At 38.7% G+C, this 17,843-nt stretch overlaps 1 protein-coding gene across 1 annotated transcript in view; it reads right to left on the bottom strand.

The window, feature by feature from the left end:
- Positions 1-17,843, bottom strand: part of GABRA2 (gamma-aminobutyric acid type A receptor subunit alpha2) — a 261,837-nt gene that overhangs the window by 117,439 nt on the left and 126,555 nt on the right. The window contains exon 5 of the mRNA XM_077477538.1: positions 305-525. Within this exon, the coding sequence (XP_077333664.1) occupies positions 305-525 (221 nt within the window). The remainder of the gene's footprint in view (positions 1-304; positions 526-17,843) is intronic.

Below are 17,843 nucleotides of genomic sequence, written 5' to 3'. Positions count from 1 at the left end.
CCCCCATTCCCAATTCATTAGAACTAGCATTCCTATTGGAAGATTTCCCCTATAATACTTTCCTCTCACATTTGAGATTTTCTGTTACTCTTACTTGCAATTATAATGGTAAACAGGGCAAGAAGAAAGAATGAATATCCCTAATGAAGGCACAGACAGCAGTAAAAGCCTGACTGGGGTTCTAATCCCTCTTCACTCTGTCCAAAACCCTTAGTTACACTTTAAGCCACTCAAAAGCAAAACATCTTATAAATACATGCTACCAGTGAACATCCAGGACTTTAGAGAACAAAAAATTAAATACCTCATTGTATAAAGAAGCGTTCCATCATCTTGAATTCTTAAAAGCTTATTAGGCATCGTCATATTGTGGGCTATAGATTTCTTCCCATTATGAAAGAAAGTATCTGGAGTCCAAATTTTATTAGCCATCAGATTGTTTAATCGAAGAATGCGCATTGGCCCCGTGAACCTCAATCTCTCATCTTCCCAGTTTTGACGAAAGAACACATCTATTGTGTATTCCTAAAATGAAAGCAAACATTGAAAGCATTTAAAGCTAGCCACTCTTAACTGCCTTCCTGTGATTTTGTGCACATTGATGAATATAGAATAAATAAAAATAATATGAGGGTTTACAGTCTTGCTGTGCCTTTCATTATCAAGAAATGAAAAGATAAAACCATTTTAGGGCTCCATGCGCACTAGCGTTTTTTTTTAAGCTAAAAAAAAAGTTGGAAAGAAACACGGGATAAAAAATGCTGGTAATAGTTTTTCGCCGTAACGTTTTAGTAGCATTCTAGAAGCATTTAGGATCAATAGCATTTTACCAACATTTTTACAATTCCTTAAAAAAAAGGAAAAAAGCTCAAATAATGCTATTAGTAGCATTTAGCAGCGTTTAGAAACATTTATAAGTGTTTAGAAGCATTTCTGCTGGAAAAAAGCTCCAAGAAACTCTACAAAAACATTTTGTTTTCTGCTCCTAGATGCTGAATATCAAAAAATGCTAATAACATAAAGTAGTGTGCATGGACACAAAGGATAACACTATTTAGCTTCTAGGAGCTTAAATAAAAATGCTAGTGTGCATGGAGCCAAAAGTAAAATAACAGTTCTGAACTAAAGCAGAAATTCCACAGTTAAAGTAAACCTGCCTCAAACTTGGTCAATTCAAATTAAGCATATGTTGAAAATATGGATTTGCAGGCAGTTGGTGTAAACCTGCACTAGGCTATGGACATTGAATTATTTTCATACTTTAACAAGCATCAAATGTTATTCAAAATAAAACCCTTACTGGCCTCTGTTACTGCAGGCACCGTGAATCATTATCCTCAAATTTTCCCAACAGAGGAACTAAATCTGGGTTCTAGTCAGTTTCTCAGCAGCTTTAGAAGTGTCCCGATAGAACTCAAGTGCTCTAATATAGACACGAGGCAGGTGCACTGTGCTTACATTAAAAGGTTGGAAGGTTGCTGAGTTTACTACTGAGAAAGAGACTAGGGTGAGAAAAAGCTGTTGAGAAATCAACTAGAACCAACTTCAGTGCTTCTGACAAAGTAGAACTAAAGGTAATTTTTTTTTTTCATTTTGGATAAAGCAAGGGAGGGTAGTAACTTCTGTCAGATTTATTTTCGCCATCTGTGTGCCATTGTGGAGATTACCCTTCACTTCATGTCTCATAGCCAAACAGGAAGTGACTGAAAATCCCTACAAATTAAGGGAATTCCTTGGGGACTTCCAGGTCACCAGAACTAGTGTCCCTTTTGGAACATTTCCCCTCTATTACTTTTCTGGGGACAAAATTTGGGGATTTTCTTTTACTTTCACTTTCAATGGTAATGGTAAACAGGACAAATAGAGAGGGTGAATCTCCCAAATGGGGAGACAGACAGCAATAAAAAACTGACAGGGGTTCTAATCCCTCTCAACGGCATACAAAACAAAACAAAAAAAAAGATTTAAAAAAGATTTTAGTTATACTTTAACTTTAAAGTGGTTGTAAACCCTTACAACCAACTTTGACCTACAGGTAAGCCTAGATTAAGGCTTACCTGTAGGTCCAAGAAATATCTCCTAAACCTAAATGGTTTAGGAGATATTTGCCCAAAGACAGGCACCGCTGTCTACGGCGCATGTGCCGTAGACAGCGGCGCGCAGGCGCACTGAGCGCTCCGCTGTCAACGGCAATATGCCGCGAGTGTCGGCTCCCGTGCGCATGCGCGGGAATGACATCATCGCGGCTTCGCCGAATGATAGCGGCGGAGCAGCGAAACCCACCAAGAAGATGGACGCTCAGGACTACAGGGGACCGCGGTGACTTCGCTGGCTTCTTTGTCAGGTAAGTGACACATAATGGACTACTATGCGATGCATAGTAGTCCATTATGCTTTACCTTTGCAGGGAATCAAAGAGTAAGTAAACTCATCAGGGTTTACTTCCTCTTTAAGAATGCATTGCTTCACTTTGCTTGCAACTGCGGATGTCAGCGTGGACTTGTTTTCAATGCTTATTTGGAATATATAAATATGTGACGTCAATAGTCTGACCAGTTCACTTTAAATACACTTTTCCTATAATGTACTGTCATGGTTACACTTGGCCTGCATCTCACCTACTGAGTCTCCATAGCTGACAGTAAAGTTGCCCATTACTATGGTAACCAATAGCAGGCTTTAAAGCAGAAAGATACACGGGCCAAGTTTAACCTCTACAGGAAAAATGCAGATTCTCATATCTTTGAATCTGCAGTAACATTTTATTTTTATTAAAGTTAACTTATGCTTTTGCATTTTGTGTACCTGTGAATTATACAGGTTTATGCCAGGTTTATGTTAATATATTTTTTAGCAAATTGACACCAATACAAGCGCAGCATCTGCACAAGCATCTGTACAAATAATTGGTGTATGTGTTATTCAACAAAGACCAGTGATTTCTCTAAATCACATTTATGGGATTGTTTAAAGCTTAGTAGTGGCACATAAACAGTGTGGAAAACACTGAATTTACACATAACATTTCCAAATGAAGAAAAACAGAAAGAAATGTCAAATGCAGATTGTGTTGAAACAGTGGAAATGTAAACTCCCACCATAATCTCTTCCTATCAAGATTTTTGTCAATTAATGATTGAAAAGGCATATATACGTGGGCTTTGTCTCCAATCGCAAAGCCCAAAATAACACCATTAAAACCCTATCACTAATATATTATGCTTCCAGTCATTACCTCCATGTAATGATTGTTATCTACAGACACCGAAAAAGCATTTGATTGCTTAGATTAGGGTTTTTTTTTTACAGGTCACACTTCAGCAACTTGGTATCCCTGGACCACCTCCTGGAGAATATGGCCCTTTATGACTGTTCCACAGCTCACATTCGCTTGAATGCCCTTCTCTCAGATCCCATCTAATTTCTAAATGGGACATGCCAAGGGTGTCTCCTCTCACCCCTATTATATCCTGACCATAGAGCATAGTGCTTGCAATAGTATTCTTTTCCAAACTAAAAAAAATGACACACCTGCAACAATATATATATATATATATATATATATGGACCAGTACACCAGCCAGACTGCCTTACAATATTTTTTACAAATTCAGACAAGTATGAAACAAAGTGAAAGAAAGAAATTGTATGTGTTTTAGGGTAAACTTGCATTGTTTTCACAGTCGGTAAAAAGGCTTTGTACTCAAACAAAACTATTATTTGTTGGATCAGTGAGTGGAACGTAAATCATGGTAATATACAGAAATTCTTGCTGTTACTGAAATGTTATTACTGAAAACATAAAAATTCAAATACTGCTTCTGATTATTTCCAACCTCTTAAGATAGTGTCCTGCTCTAGTAAAAATGATAATAGAGACGGGTATAAGAGATAAAAGACTGAATAATGTGAGTCTCATAAAGATATACATCACAGCACTGCAAAGATTAATTGCAAATCTCTAATTCAGTAATAAGTGTAGGTCACTAATGTGGAAAACTATTAGTCCAAAAAGGAAAATGCTTTTAGCTGTCAGTCAATACTTGGCCAACTAAAGTAGATCTATTTAAAATAGAGGGTAGGGGGTCAATAAATGACTGGTTCTTCAAAGCAAATGATAAGCTGATTGAAATAGGCCTATGGCACAAATACTTCTCATTTAAATGTGCTCAATGTAAAAGAAACTTCCTTTAAAAAAAAAAACATTTGTACATTATTAAGCATTTATGGTACAGGGAACATTAATGCAATTATCTTAAGTTTAAAATTGCTTAAACAAATATTTTCTAAATACAAGAGTTATGTGTATTCTCACATAAATCTTGGTCTCCCTTCCAGGATCGTACTGTGCCTTTAGGCACAGAGTGATATGATTGTGGAGGCGCAGACGGACCATTCTGTTTTATGGAGAGAGAAGCAGGGAGCCAGTCATAGCTGTAAGCCCGCCAAAGCCACTGGAAATTACTTCACAGTCACTCTTTGGAAAAGTGAAGAAGGTCTCCACCCACACTCCCCTGTTTTTTCTCTTCACTTATTTTATTTTATTTGGCATTTGCTTTTGTATAGGTATATATACGTGTACATGTTTTCTAATTAAATGTACTTTATTTTGATAAAATATATAAAACAAAAAAAAACAGAAACAAACACGAAGATTCGTTTTCCATTTGTCTTCTCATTTTTAAAATTTGTTTGTATGCTTTTGGGTTTTTGATTTGTCCTTTTATGTGCACTGTAATGATATTTTTCACTTGTAATAGGCATTATTGTCACAGCGAGCGCTGTCCCTTGGATGACTAAGATGGCAGTAAAAAGTCTAGCGGAGTGGCTCAGCTTGAAGGTTATTGGTGAGGGCTACAATCAGCGCTAAAGCTGGTAAGCTTATCAGTCCCAATAACACTAGGGGAATGTCTTTTTGGATATGTCAATTATGTTGTAACATTTATTGCAGGTTTTGGAATGGCTGAAGCTCTGTTAAGCTCATGAACCAGAATAAGTGGTTATGGGCAGTATTTGGCTTCAGGCATCAATACATTTTATGTTTTTTTGGAAGAATCAAGAGATTTTTGTTAAAGTCTCAGATCAGCCAAAAAGGGATTGTTTCTTTTTGTTATTTGTATGTTTTGGACATCAATGTCAATGTTGTGTTCTTTTTAATCTGTGACCGATATATAAATTTACATAAAATATATATAATTCCAGTGAAAAAACTGTGTGTCGTTTGTTATCGGGGTGTAAGGTAATAGGGAGGGAGTTGTGGTTATTGGGGGAGTAAAGATACCCATTACACCAGTCATGTATTTCTTCCAGATATTTGCTATAATCCAGAATGAATGAACCCCTGTGCTTTACATCTGTACAGCTTTCTGTAAAACAGACTGGTCACTGTTGCTCCTTCATCTTGTGCAGGGGGACTGGTCTTTTACTCACCCCCTGTAGTTTTCTGCTGGTAGCCTGTAATGGGAGGACTTTCCCACCCACATCTCTGCCCTCTGCACAGTGGTGATATCATCACTACTCTACAAGGTAACAAGGTTATATCTGAGTTTGCAAGGGAGTTTGGTGCATATTTTGGTTTTATCCTGTGATAATTGATATATAGTATATATATATTTGATAGACCCAACTGGGACAGAGGCTTTTGGAGGGGACTAGGGGCAAGCTTCCTACCTACTGATTATGGCCCATGGAGGAGACCACGGATTTTGTCTGCTTCTTCCTGGCCAGAGCATGGTAGAGAGCTCAGTTCAGTCTCTGATCTCAAGGAGAGAGCAGATAATTCTCTAATGAAGAACAGCAACGTGAGGAATGCTGATAGCGAGGCTTGGATTAATTCTCTTAATAAAGACAATAAAGCTACCCCTCTGGAGTGGATGGAAAGGTGTAATATTAATCGTTTACAGGATACTGGTCAGAGGAAATATGGTGGCCCTCTTGCAGACTGGATTGGAGAAGCCCCTCCACTTGGGGCAGAAATATTTATCAACAATATCCCTCAAGAAATCTATGAAGATACATTAATTATACTTTTTCAGCTCACTGGAGAATTGTATGACTTTTGTCTTATGATAACTTGTCTAGTGGACAGATTACAAAAGTGAAAGCTAAACACAGACGGCATGTGTAATGTACATTTTGTATCTGTGGGACTGGTGCCGAACTGTCTGGGTGGGCACTGATCTGACATTAATTGCACTTTTTCAGACTGTTGGAAAATTGTATGAGTTTTGTCTTATGATGACTTTTCTAGTGGACAAATTACCAAGTGAAAGTTGGGTAATGCGATTAGGATAGCCCTGGGTCTTCTTTCTGGGGAACTGTTAGGGTGGGCACTGACCTAAGTCACCTAGACATGTCTAGGTGACTAATTGTTAATTAGCTTACTGTTTAATTAAGTTCACTGTTAATTGTTAGCTGTAAATTGGATTGCTGTTTGAAGTTTGCATTGTCATGCTAATATTGCCAAGAAGGGAAGCTCCTCCTGGGGGGCATAAAGTATGTGTCTGAGTTTTAATAAAGAGTCATTCTCTTGGTTTGTATCTCAACATATTATCTGTGTAGGATGCTTGGGGTAAAGTGCTGGTATTACCTATCGGCCTGCTGGAAGGGTTTGGAGGGCAACATGTTCTGCTCAGATGAGACAAAAATTTAACTTTTTGGCCTAAAAGCAAAACATTATGTGTGGCAGAAAACTAACACTGCACATCCCCCTGAGCACACCATCCCCACTGTGAAACATGCTGGCGGCAGCATCATGTTGTGGGGATGTTTTTCTTCAGCTGGCGAGAGCTGATGGGAAGATGAATGGAGCCAAATACAGGGCGATCTTAGAAGAAAACCTGTTAGAGTCTGCAAAAGACTTGAGACTGGGGCCGAGGCTCACCTTCCAGCAGGGCAAAGACCCTAAACATACAGCCAGAGCTGCAATGCAATAGTTTAGATCAAAGCATATTCATGTGTTAGAATGGCCCAGTCAAAGTCCAGACCTAAATCAAATTAGGAATCTGTGGCAAGACTTGAAAATTGCTGTTCACAGACACTCGCCATACAATCTGACAGCGCTTGAGCTATTTTGCAAAGAAGAATGGGCAAAAATGTCACTCTCTAGATGTACAAAGCTGGTAGAGACATCCCCACAAATACTTGCATCTGTAATTGTAGTGAAAGGTGGCTCTACAAAGTATTGGCTCAGGGGGGCTGAATAGAAATGCATGCCATGCTTTTCACATATTTATTCGTAAAAAAAAAATTGAAAATCATCTATCATTTTCCTTCCACTTCACAATTATGTGCCACTTTGTAATGGTCTAGCACAGGGATATGCAATTAGCGGACCTCCAGCTGTTGCAAAACTACAAGTCCCATCATGCCTCTGCCTCTAGGTGTCATGCTTGTGGTTGTCAGAGTCTTGCTATGCCTCATGGGAATTGTAGTTCTGCAACAGCTGGAGGTCCGCTAATTGCATATCCCTGGTTTAGCACATACATTCCCAATAAAATACATTTCCATTTTTGGTTGTAACATAACAGAATATGGACAATTTCAAGGGGTATGAATACTTTTTCATGGCACTGTGTGTGTGTGTGTATGTTTATATATATACAGAGCACTTGAAGTATAAGTTCTAGTTGACACATTTCCAATGTGTACCAAATTGCATGGCAAGTCTCTCGCAAGAGCGAAGTTGCAGTGGTGGGTCTACAGCAAGAGCCCCACAAGTCTCAGCAAGAGCCCCGCAAGTCTTCAACAAGAGCCCCACAAGTCTACAGCAAGAGCTTCGCAAGTCTACAGCAAGAGCCCCGCAGGTCTACAGCAAGAGCCCCCCGCAAGTCTACAGCAAGAGCCCCGCAAGTCTACAGCAAGAGTCCCAAGTCTCTGTTTTTGTCAAGAAAAAAGCAGCAAGCAGCACAAATCTATAATCCCACAATCTGGTGATAGTGAATCCACTGCTATTAACCCAATCCCTTACTGTACAGGTGTGAAATACATTCACTCCAACAATCATGTATAATTATAAACCATGTGTCATTGCATAAAATAATTTATTTATCATACAAAAATGATTTGCTTTTATGAAATAATCCCAGATAGCAAGTAATTGTGCTGCAGCAAGTCCACATTGCATGACTACAGATCAACTTTCTTTGCAAACATTCTGCAAGTTCTGATTCAGTTATGTTGTGTAATAGTTATCCCACCACAGGGGCCACTGTGGCTTAATTTTCATCATTGCTCCCTGCTGTGTGTAAGGTTTTTCTTAAATTGGTCCTGCGGCACCCATAGAATCATTTTGGTAGTGGTGTGCAGAGAGGTGAGTAGTAACCATGAGATCTAATATGGAGTTTAGGGAGGTAGAAAGCAAGGAGTGACTATCCTTAATATCTCATTGGTGTAGCACAATTTGGAATATTAATATAATAATATTTTTTGTTGTTTATATGCTGAGATTTAGCAGAAAATGTGTGTATTTAACGAGAGGTGGAATTAGAAACCTCAAAGAGGGCTACAGATCTCAGCAATACAGCAACAATGCAGAAACCAGCATTAGGGTGTATATAGAGAGCCATGCATTGTATATAGAGAGATGACTGCATTGTACTATGTTGTAAAGAGATCCATGTACCGTACTGTACACAAAGAGACACATGAATTGTGTTGTATACAGAGAAAGCCCTTTCATGGGAAATAGGAAAAGGTGGATACTTTTGTCACCATCTATACAGGGCTCGCTTCAATCTACAGAGGTCTCAGGTCAGATGACCTTTCTGGTCTAGGCGTGCCTCATATCCCTGACAGTACAGCAGAGAGATGAGCGGAGGGTTCCCCCACTACTGGTTCCTCTATTTTGCTGTATAGGGCTTGGTCTATAAATGGCTAGATTTACCTTCTATATTGTGTGCAATGTCTACCATTTCCCTCTTACATTCTGTTGATGTCATCTGTAGCTTTATTCCTGGCTGGCTGTTCCCTGCAATCTCTGTATTTATGTATCTGTTGCCCCTCGATCTGAAAACACAATGATTCCCATCATGGGATGCCCTGTGTATTTGTGTATATTGAATAATAATACTAAAAAAGGTGTGATAATTCAAGAAGCTTTGGAACAAAAAATAGATAAATATGCAGTAATGATTATCCCTAATTAATAAAAAAATAAAATAATGCAGTAATATGTGATAATGTTGTGAAACAGTGATAAAGTGCACTAATTCAAGAAGCAATGCATCAATAATATAATATAATAAATAAATAAATACAATAAACAAATAAGCAATCAAGAAGCCTTCATTCTAAACAGTTCTTCGTACAGTAAAGTCTTCTTAAAACAGAGGGCATTCACATGTCTCATTCCATCAATGCACTATACACCAATGGTTCTGGATGTGTATCTGTCCACAGGTGCAAAAAGCATTGATTCATATGGCTCTGTCTACAGTTCTGATATGAGAAAAACTCCTCTAATTTTTAGGATATGTAATGGAATGATACATATAAATGCCTTCTGTTTTAAGAAGGCTTTACCAAAAAATAAATCCAAAATAAATATTGAATATACTTTGTTTCTTCTTTTTGTAAATTTTCTAATTGTGCAAAAGCTGCTTGCGGTATGAGGTATACTACGCAAACAGAGTACGACGGCAGGAACAGAGAATTAAAAAGCTAGAGTTGTAAGAAAAGAACTAGGTAGATAACAGCATGGCAGCTGCAACAAAGGTGTATAGACAGTGAAATCAAAAACATGTGGGTCACAAAAGACAAGCAGGCAACACAACATGTATGCAAAGTGAGTAAGAGAAACTAAAAGGGTATATTGACTCAGAACTGAAATGTTCTTTTGGGTGCATACTGTGGGTTCTATCACGCCTGCTGGCTAGTAGTGAGATGTCCTCACCCCTGCCTCTACTCTTTTCCCTAAGCCTTTATGAGTGTGGTATATTTTTACTTTTCAACATTAAAAGAATAGTTCACCTTTACAAAAAAACCTGCCTATGAAGGTAAGGGTTGTTTGTAGATTAAAACAAGCTATGCAGCTCTAACTAAAGATGAATAATATCCTTGTTATATGTGTAGGCCATTTACATACCTTATGAAGCCTGAATGAAATAGTCCCAGGATGTTGCTAAGTACTCCCAGGACATTGCTAAGTGAGGCCTAGTCATTACTGCTCACCTCCAGCATCACAGAAGTGAGCTTTTTCTCTGATTCAAACCCACTTACATGCTGTTTCTCTCCCCTGATACAGTAGCTCTAAGCTCAGCATTTGAGAGCTCACTCCTGCGATGGTGAAGGATGACTTGGTCTCACTTAGCAACATCCTGGCAGTACTTAGCAATCTCCTGGGAGTATTCCAGTCAGATTTCATAAGGTATGTAAATAACCTACACCCAAAGGTTTTTATTCAATTTTAGTCAGAGCTGCAGTTTGTTTTTTTCTATAGATGCTCCCTATCTGCATAGGCAGTTTTGTAGTAAATTTGAACTATCCCCTTAAAGTGGAGGGCCACCCTAAAAATAAAAATAGCGTTAATATTCTTAAAAAATAAATAAAATAAAAAACATTTGCAGTCTTCCTAATTTGCCTCTTCCTATTCTGCGGCGCTTCCTCCTCTTTGGCGAGCGGCCTCGTTGCCTTCTGGGACATGTGTGTGTCCCAGAACACAACGGGGCCATTCACAAAGCGCCGTGTGACTCGCGCATGCGCAGTAGGAAATGGTTCTCTTTGTTAAGATGGCGGTGCCGGCAGCTGATCCAATGGACGGATCGGCCTCAGGGGGCCGACATCGCGGGCTCACTGGATAAGTAAGTGTACATATAAAAAGTCATCAGCTACAGTGTTTGCTGACTTTCTTAATATTTAATGTTGGTAATATATTCAGGCAATATGTGTAATAGAGTTTACAGTTTTTCTTTTTTTTTTTTATATATATATATTTTAAAGTTGCAGTTCTGTTTGTCAAAAAACAATATTTTTACTTGTTTACAAAACTTGGTTTTAAGACGTTATATATCAAACGGCTAAATCTGTGTCTGTAGTGCATGTTAAAATCCTAATGCCATAAATAATAGCATTAATATTATTTGATTTTTAGATTATTCGATTTTTAGATTTATTAGATTTATAAGATTTATAAGATTTAGATTTTAAATTTATAAGATTTTAACTCGAGGATTATATAAAGAGTTTGCAATTCTAGAATGCTTAAATGATGCAATTTACCTAAACCTATTGAATTTCAGTCGACTAAAATGTACTTTGGATTTTAGTCTACTAAAATACGACTAAAACTAAAAATGGCATTTTTGGCAAAAGACTAAAATACAACTAAAACTAAACATGGCATTTTTGGCAAAAGACTAAAATACGACTAAAGCTAAAATGGCATTTTAATCAAAAGACTATGACTAAAACAAAATCGAAATGTGATGTCAAAGTTACAACTGCTAATAGATCCGACTTCTAAAAGCAGTGAGACATCCAAAAACCTAGTAGATGGTTGAACTTTTTAAAGAACAACAGTTTAGGTGCTCTTTCGTTTTCACATAGATAACACAAGAAGAAGTGGAGGGCCACATGTTCACATATGATGACCTAACCAGGATGGAAAAAGTGTAGTTTAACAGCTTCAGCTCTGGAACATTTACCCCCCTTATCACCAGGCCATTATTTGAGATACAACACTGCGTTAATTTAACTGACAATTGCGCGGTTGAGACACTGTATCCAAATAAAATGTGTGCCCCCCCCCCTCCCCCCAAATAGTGCTTTCTTTTGGTGGTATTTGATCATCCCTGCATTTTCTATTTTTTGAGCTTTAAAAAAAGAGCCTGATAATTTTGAAAAATAATAACAATATTGTTTACTTTCTGCTCTAAAACACATCCAATAAAAACATTTAAAAAATCTAATTTCTTCATACGTTTAGGCAAATATGTTTCTGCTACATATTTTTGATATCTTAGGGACAGTGTTCAGTTGATTAATGAACTCCAAAATGTTACAGGAACTGAAATTTCTTACTTGCTACTATAGATGTCAACTCATTATACACTAGTATTGGTCGAAAAGATGGCTTAGCAGGAGCTGAAAAAGCCTTATTGAAACATGAACAAATTGGTTTTATTCTTGAGGGTTTGAAGATGGCAATGGAAAATAACTACTTTTGGTATAACAAAAGCTATTATGTACAAACCAAGGGAGTAGCCATGGGGTGGGTTATGCCCCCATCGTGGCTAACCTTTTCATGAACATGTGGGAAGAGAAGTATATCTATGGAAAGGAACACTCGGAAATTACATTTTACAGAAGATACATCAATGATGTGATTATAGTGTGGGATGGGACCACAGGATCCTTTCAGAGATTTCTCAGTGATATGAACAAAAACAGAGACGGGATTTCTTTTACTGGTAAAAGTGACCACCAACAGATTATTTAGACTTACAAATTTTTAAAAGGGATGGCTATTTACATAGCAAGACATTTTTTAAATCAACGTACCGCAAACGGTTATATGCCAACCACAAGCTGCCACCATCCAAGATGGAAGGAGAATGTGTCTAATGAGACTATAGAGGAATTGTCAGAATGTAGAAGATTTTGATGAACAAGCAGACATAACTATTAAAAAATATGAAGATAAGGAAAAGCGAAAAGAGGTAATGAAGACCCTAAAAACAGAAGAAATATGGACAGAAATAATCTATTAGTAACAAAAAACAAAAAAGAAACTTTCCATATGGATATAGCCTTTGTCATTGGTGTTAATAGTCAATATCAATCGATTGAATATATTTTTAGGAAATACTCGCCCATCCTCAAATGTGATAAAGTCCTTTCCAAGATTTTACCTAAAAAAACTAAATTTATATACAAAAGAGCCCCAACCCTTAGGGACCAACTTGTTCATAATGTCATTGTCCCTCCAAAAACCATTAAATTATTTTCGGAAATGAAAGGGTTCTATAAATGTCAAAAGGGCCTACATTGTAGGGTCAGCAAGAAACAACCAGGGAAAAGAGAGACATTTAGGTCTAGGACCAATAACATGGAGTACCAAATTAGGGAACTTATCACATGCAGCAGTATACATGTGACTTACATCATTGAATGTGCCTGACACTTACAGTATGTGGGCAGGACCACTAGACCAGTCAATGTAAGAATTAGGGAATATATTATAATATAATACTAGGAATGGTTTCCCTAAACATAATTTATCCAGGCACTTCAAGGAGGTACATCAAAGTGACCCTACAGGTTTGATATTTTATGGGATTGACATAATCAAGGATCATTGGAGGGGTGACAACAAAAAGATAAAGGTGTCATAGAACGAGACAGGCTGGATTTATCGATTGGGGTCCCTAGTGCCTAGGGGGCTCGATGTCAATATTGATCATAACTGTTTTTTATCAAATTTTTAACCACTTCCTATATATGTTTTTATACATACATAGCTCTTCCCTGAAGTTGATTGATTTTTTATGTCTAAACTGGATCTTTCTACAATTTTACATATCTATGCATATCATGCTCTATTCTACAGGTATATATATATATATATATATATATATATATATATATATATATTTTTTTTTTTTTTTTTTTTTTTTGTCCACTGTGGTAGTGGGTCAACATTCTATTTTTAGACCAGTAATTGATACGTGTGTTTTTTCATATATTCTCTTTTTTATCATTACTAATTAATTAAGCCTTTGGGTGTATATATTTTTCAATTGTAAATTTTAATGTGATGCTCTATATGTTCTCCCACCCTGTGTGAACACATCGCATGCATATATGTGCATGCAATGCCTCCACACCTATGTATTTTTCTATAAGATGTATGGGATTTGTATATAGCTCAGATGGTTATTTGCATTTTTTAACACAATGGTAAGATCCATACAATATATTTATTACTCAAAATTTATTTATCTTTTTCATATATTAGTTTTATTGTCATATTTAGATCTCAGATTGTCACACACCCAATTTTAAGGTTAGGTGATATATGTGACAGACCTAGCAAGGGCAGGGGCTTTTGGAGGGGACTGAATGCTAGTCTCCGATCATTGGCCCTGGCATTTGGGGGAAAAGTGCTCTTTGTGAGCTGTATGCCTGGGGACCCTTGAGGTGGTGTTACTTTGGATTTAGGTCCATGTCCCCTCAAGACACGCAGACTCTGGGAACCCTGTATATGCCATATTAGAAGTAGTGACTGATTCAGTATGTGTGACTGGGACACATACTGTTAGATGCTAATGTCATCAACTCCAGCCAGTCTGTTGTCTTCTATAATGTATATGAGTCTAGTCTGGCTTCCCATAGCTTTTAAGAATATTTCATCCATTTTTGGTTGTGCTAATTACCCCTGCTATTGTATGAAAGAGTTCTGTGTTGATTTTTATTATAATGTATAATTAACTGTGTGAAGCTCAGTGACAACAAGTCTGACCTGTAGTGAAATCCTGATTGATCATAACAATGCTCAGGAGGGCACAGAGTCACTGCTTTAAGGGATTAGTTAATTAGCTCATATTAATTCTGTTTCTGGTTACAGTTGTATTGTCAGAGTAATATGAGCAGGAGGTAGGAACCTCCTCCTCTTTAACTGTATATAAGACTTGCAGTTTAGTTCTAATAAAGGAGACCGTGTTCAGCAACTAAACATTATTAGTAGTGTTGTGTTTTGTGCTTGTGAGTGGTTGGAATATCTGATATCTATATTCAGGCTGGGAGGAAGCGGTATATGATGAATGCACTCAAGTGGAGTGTGAGACTTTTCGTTACAATATATATACGTCTTTTTTTAGCAGCACCATTTCCCCTTTGTTGTAATTATTTGTATATTGATTGGTTTGCAAAAAGTTATAGCATTTACAAATGATGGGATATATTTATGAAATTTAGATTCATTTTTACCAGTAATGGCAGTGATTAGTGACTCATAGTGAGACTGCGATATTGTGGCGGACAAATTGGACATTGACACTTTTTTGGGAACCAGTGACATCAATACAGTGATCAGTGCTAAGAAAATATGCACTGTCACTATACTAATGACACCGGCTGGGAAGGTGTTAACATCAGGGTGATCAAAGGTTTAACTGTGTGCCTAGCCAGTGTTTTTTTTTACTGTGGGGAGGTGCTTTTACTAGGGAAAGGCATCGATCCATGTTCCTGCTTTGCAGGAACACAGCATCAATGCCTTCCCTACTGACAGAACAGCAATCTGGCTTGTTTACAACCGGCAGACATCGAATCACAATGGAAGTGAGCCCCTGGTGGCACGCATGATTGCTCCGATTACGTGATCCTGCACACAGCCGCCGCCCTGTAGCAGTAACGTTACAATAATGCAGTCGGAAAGTGGTTAAAGGCTACCATGAACAGCTGTACTAAATGTTGTACTCAGTTTTATTAAATCAACCCCTGTCTGTCTTAACAACAATAAAAAAAGTTAAAGGATTAGGAGCTTGGCTTCTCCATTGTATGGTAATCATGTACTCATCCAGTCCCCAGACCAGGTATTCGGGCAGATCCAGCTGAACTAAGAAATATTTGCAATCAGCAATGACAGGTAAGAAATATTTAAAAAAAATATGTTAAGGTATGCGGTGTGAAAGGGAACACATAACAAACATGTAGTAGGGTTTTCTGAAATTTGACCACAAAAGTGGAAACACATTTCAAAATGCTCTAGACTATTTTCCCTTTTATTGGTTGAACTATGTGGACTTTTTTCAACCAGGCTATGTAACTATGTAGACCTAAACCAAAAATACTCAAATCTCATACAATTTTTAACATAATAATGTAATTTCAAAAATAACTGTCAATCCTCCCATGAAAGTCCTTAAAAACACTTCTTGCTATAAATAATCTGTTATTGTCTCCCAATTACTTAGCTGTATTATCACTCTGTCACGTTTTTCCATTGGAAACTATAAACAGCTGTGACAACTCAGCATGTTCCGCCTTTGTCTCAATCAGAAAACCCACCCTGAGCAATGAAATGCGGAGGCTGCTGAAGCATTAGCAGAAAGTGGCTCAAAAAGGATTAAAAAACCTTAGTCGTGGATTGTTTCCATCCCCTACCACAGGGGTTGGTTGGGGAGGACCCATAACGAGGAAGCCCAAACTTCAGAGCTGCATGATTAATTAAAAAATTGTGATCTCGATTCAACCCCACTAACGATTTCTATGCAGAATTACCCGATTTATTCATGTAACAAAGACATGCAGGTAGGTTAATTGGCTTCTGTCCAAAATTGGCCCTAGTATATGTGACTATGCAATGTACAGGGATAGGGACAATTGTAGACACTCACTCAGGTTGAACTGGATGGACTGGTGTCTTTATTCAACCTTACTAAATATGTAACTATGTAACAAATGTAGAGTTCTCTGCTCACTCAGCTGTCAAAAGAAAAAAAATGGTCAGCCTGCCAAGATTTTCACAACATTGTCTGTGCTAGTAAATAACTATAAACATTGCAACTTTTTGTTCTTAGATCAAAGGAATGAACTTCAGTGTGTAGATGAGGGCAGTTTAACCATTTAGAAACTAAACCTTTTTCTGACACTTTTTTCTTACAAAGTTAAGATATTAAGATATTTTTTGCTAGGAAATTACTTGGAACCCCCAAACATTATATATTGTGTCAATCTCGCTGCTTTTATTGGTGAGATTGACACCCTGCAAGCCCTGTCGCGGGAGCCAGCGCCGAGCTGGCTCACATTGGGAAAGGAACATTTTTTTCTTTTCCTTTCCCGAGAAGCGACAAGCATCGCTGACATTGAGGCTGGGTTCACACTGGTGCGGGGATCCAAACTGGATTCCTGCCAATACCAGGCACTGTATTTGGTATGAATCTTAAGGGAGAACTCCACGCCAAATTTTAAATAAAAAAAACGGCTTGGGTTCCCCCTCCAGAGGCATAACAGGCCCTTAGGCCTGGAAGGGATTTTAAGGGGAACCCCCCTATGGCAAAAAATGGTGTGGGGGTCCCCCCAAAATCCATACCAGACCTCTATCCGAGTACGCAGCCCGGCCGGTCAGAAAAGGGGGTGGAGACAAGTGAGCGCCCCCCCTCCTGAACCGTACCAGGCCACGTGCCCTCAACATGGGGGGTGGGTGCTTTGGGAAAGAGAGTGCCCTGTGGCCCCCCCACCCCAAAGCACCTTGTCCCCATGTTGATGAGGACAAGGGCCTCTTCCCGACAACCCTGGCTGTTGATTGTCGGAGTCTGCGGGCAGGGGGCTTATCGGAATCAGGGCGCCCCTTTAATAAGGAGGCCCCCAGATCCCGGCCCCCCACCCTATGTGAATGAGTATGGGGTACATCGTACCACTATATATATAGTGGTACCCCAGTAGTTTATTAGGCAGCTCCGGGGGTCTTCTTCTGGCTTCGGGGGTCTTCTCACAGGGCTCCTCCACTATCTTCTGCTCTTTTGCTAGTGGAGGAGACTGGCTTTCTCCTTCGTCATAGTCACCGTCCTGGGGTCTTCTTCCGACTCCTTTGCGCTCTCTGGGTTCTTCTCCACGCTCTCCGACGTCTTCTCCTGCTCTCCAGCATCTTCGCCTGCTCTCTGGCATCTTCTCCTGCTCTCCGGTGTCTTCCCCCGCTCTCCGGTGTGTTCTTCTGGGCTCCTCCGCTATCTTCTTTCAGCTCTTTTACTAGTGGAGGAGCCCAGTCTCCTCCATCCTTCTTCCCTCTTCTTTCTTCTTCCGATGTTGACACTGTAATGCCGTGTGTGCGCTGCGCGATCGCTTATATAGTCATGGGGCGTGGTCACCGGGTGATGTCACACGGTGGCACCACCCCTTATGATGTC

Source organism: Lithobates pipiens, unplaced genomic scaffold (assembly GCF_037356315.1).
Source record: "Lithobates pipiens isolate NorthernLeopardFrog02 unplaced genomic scaffold, aLitPip1_a1.2 Scaffold_13, whole genome shotgun sequence".
NCBI lineage: Eukaryota > Metazoa > Chordata > Amphibia > Anura > Ranidae > Lithobates > Lithobates pipiens.
The sequence above is the reverse complement of the archived record's forward strand: the minus strand, read 5'-3'. Positions and strand labels throughout refer to the sequence as shown.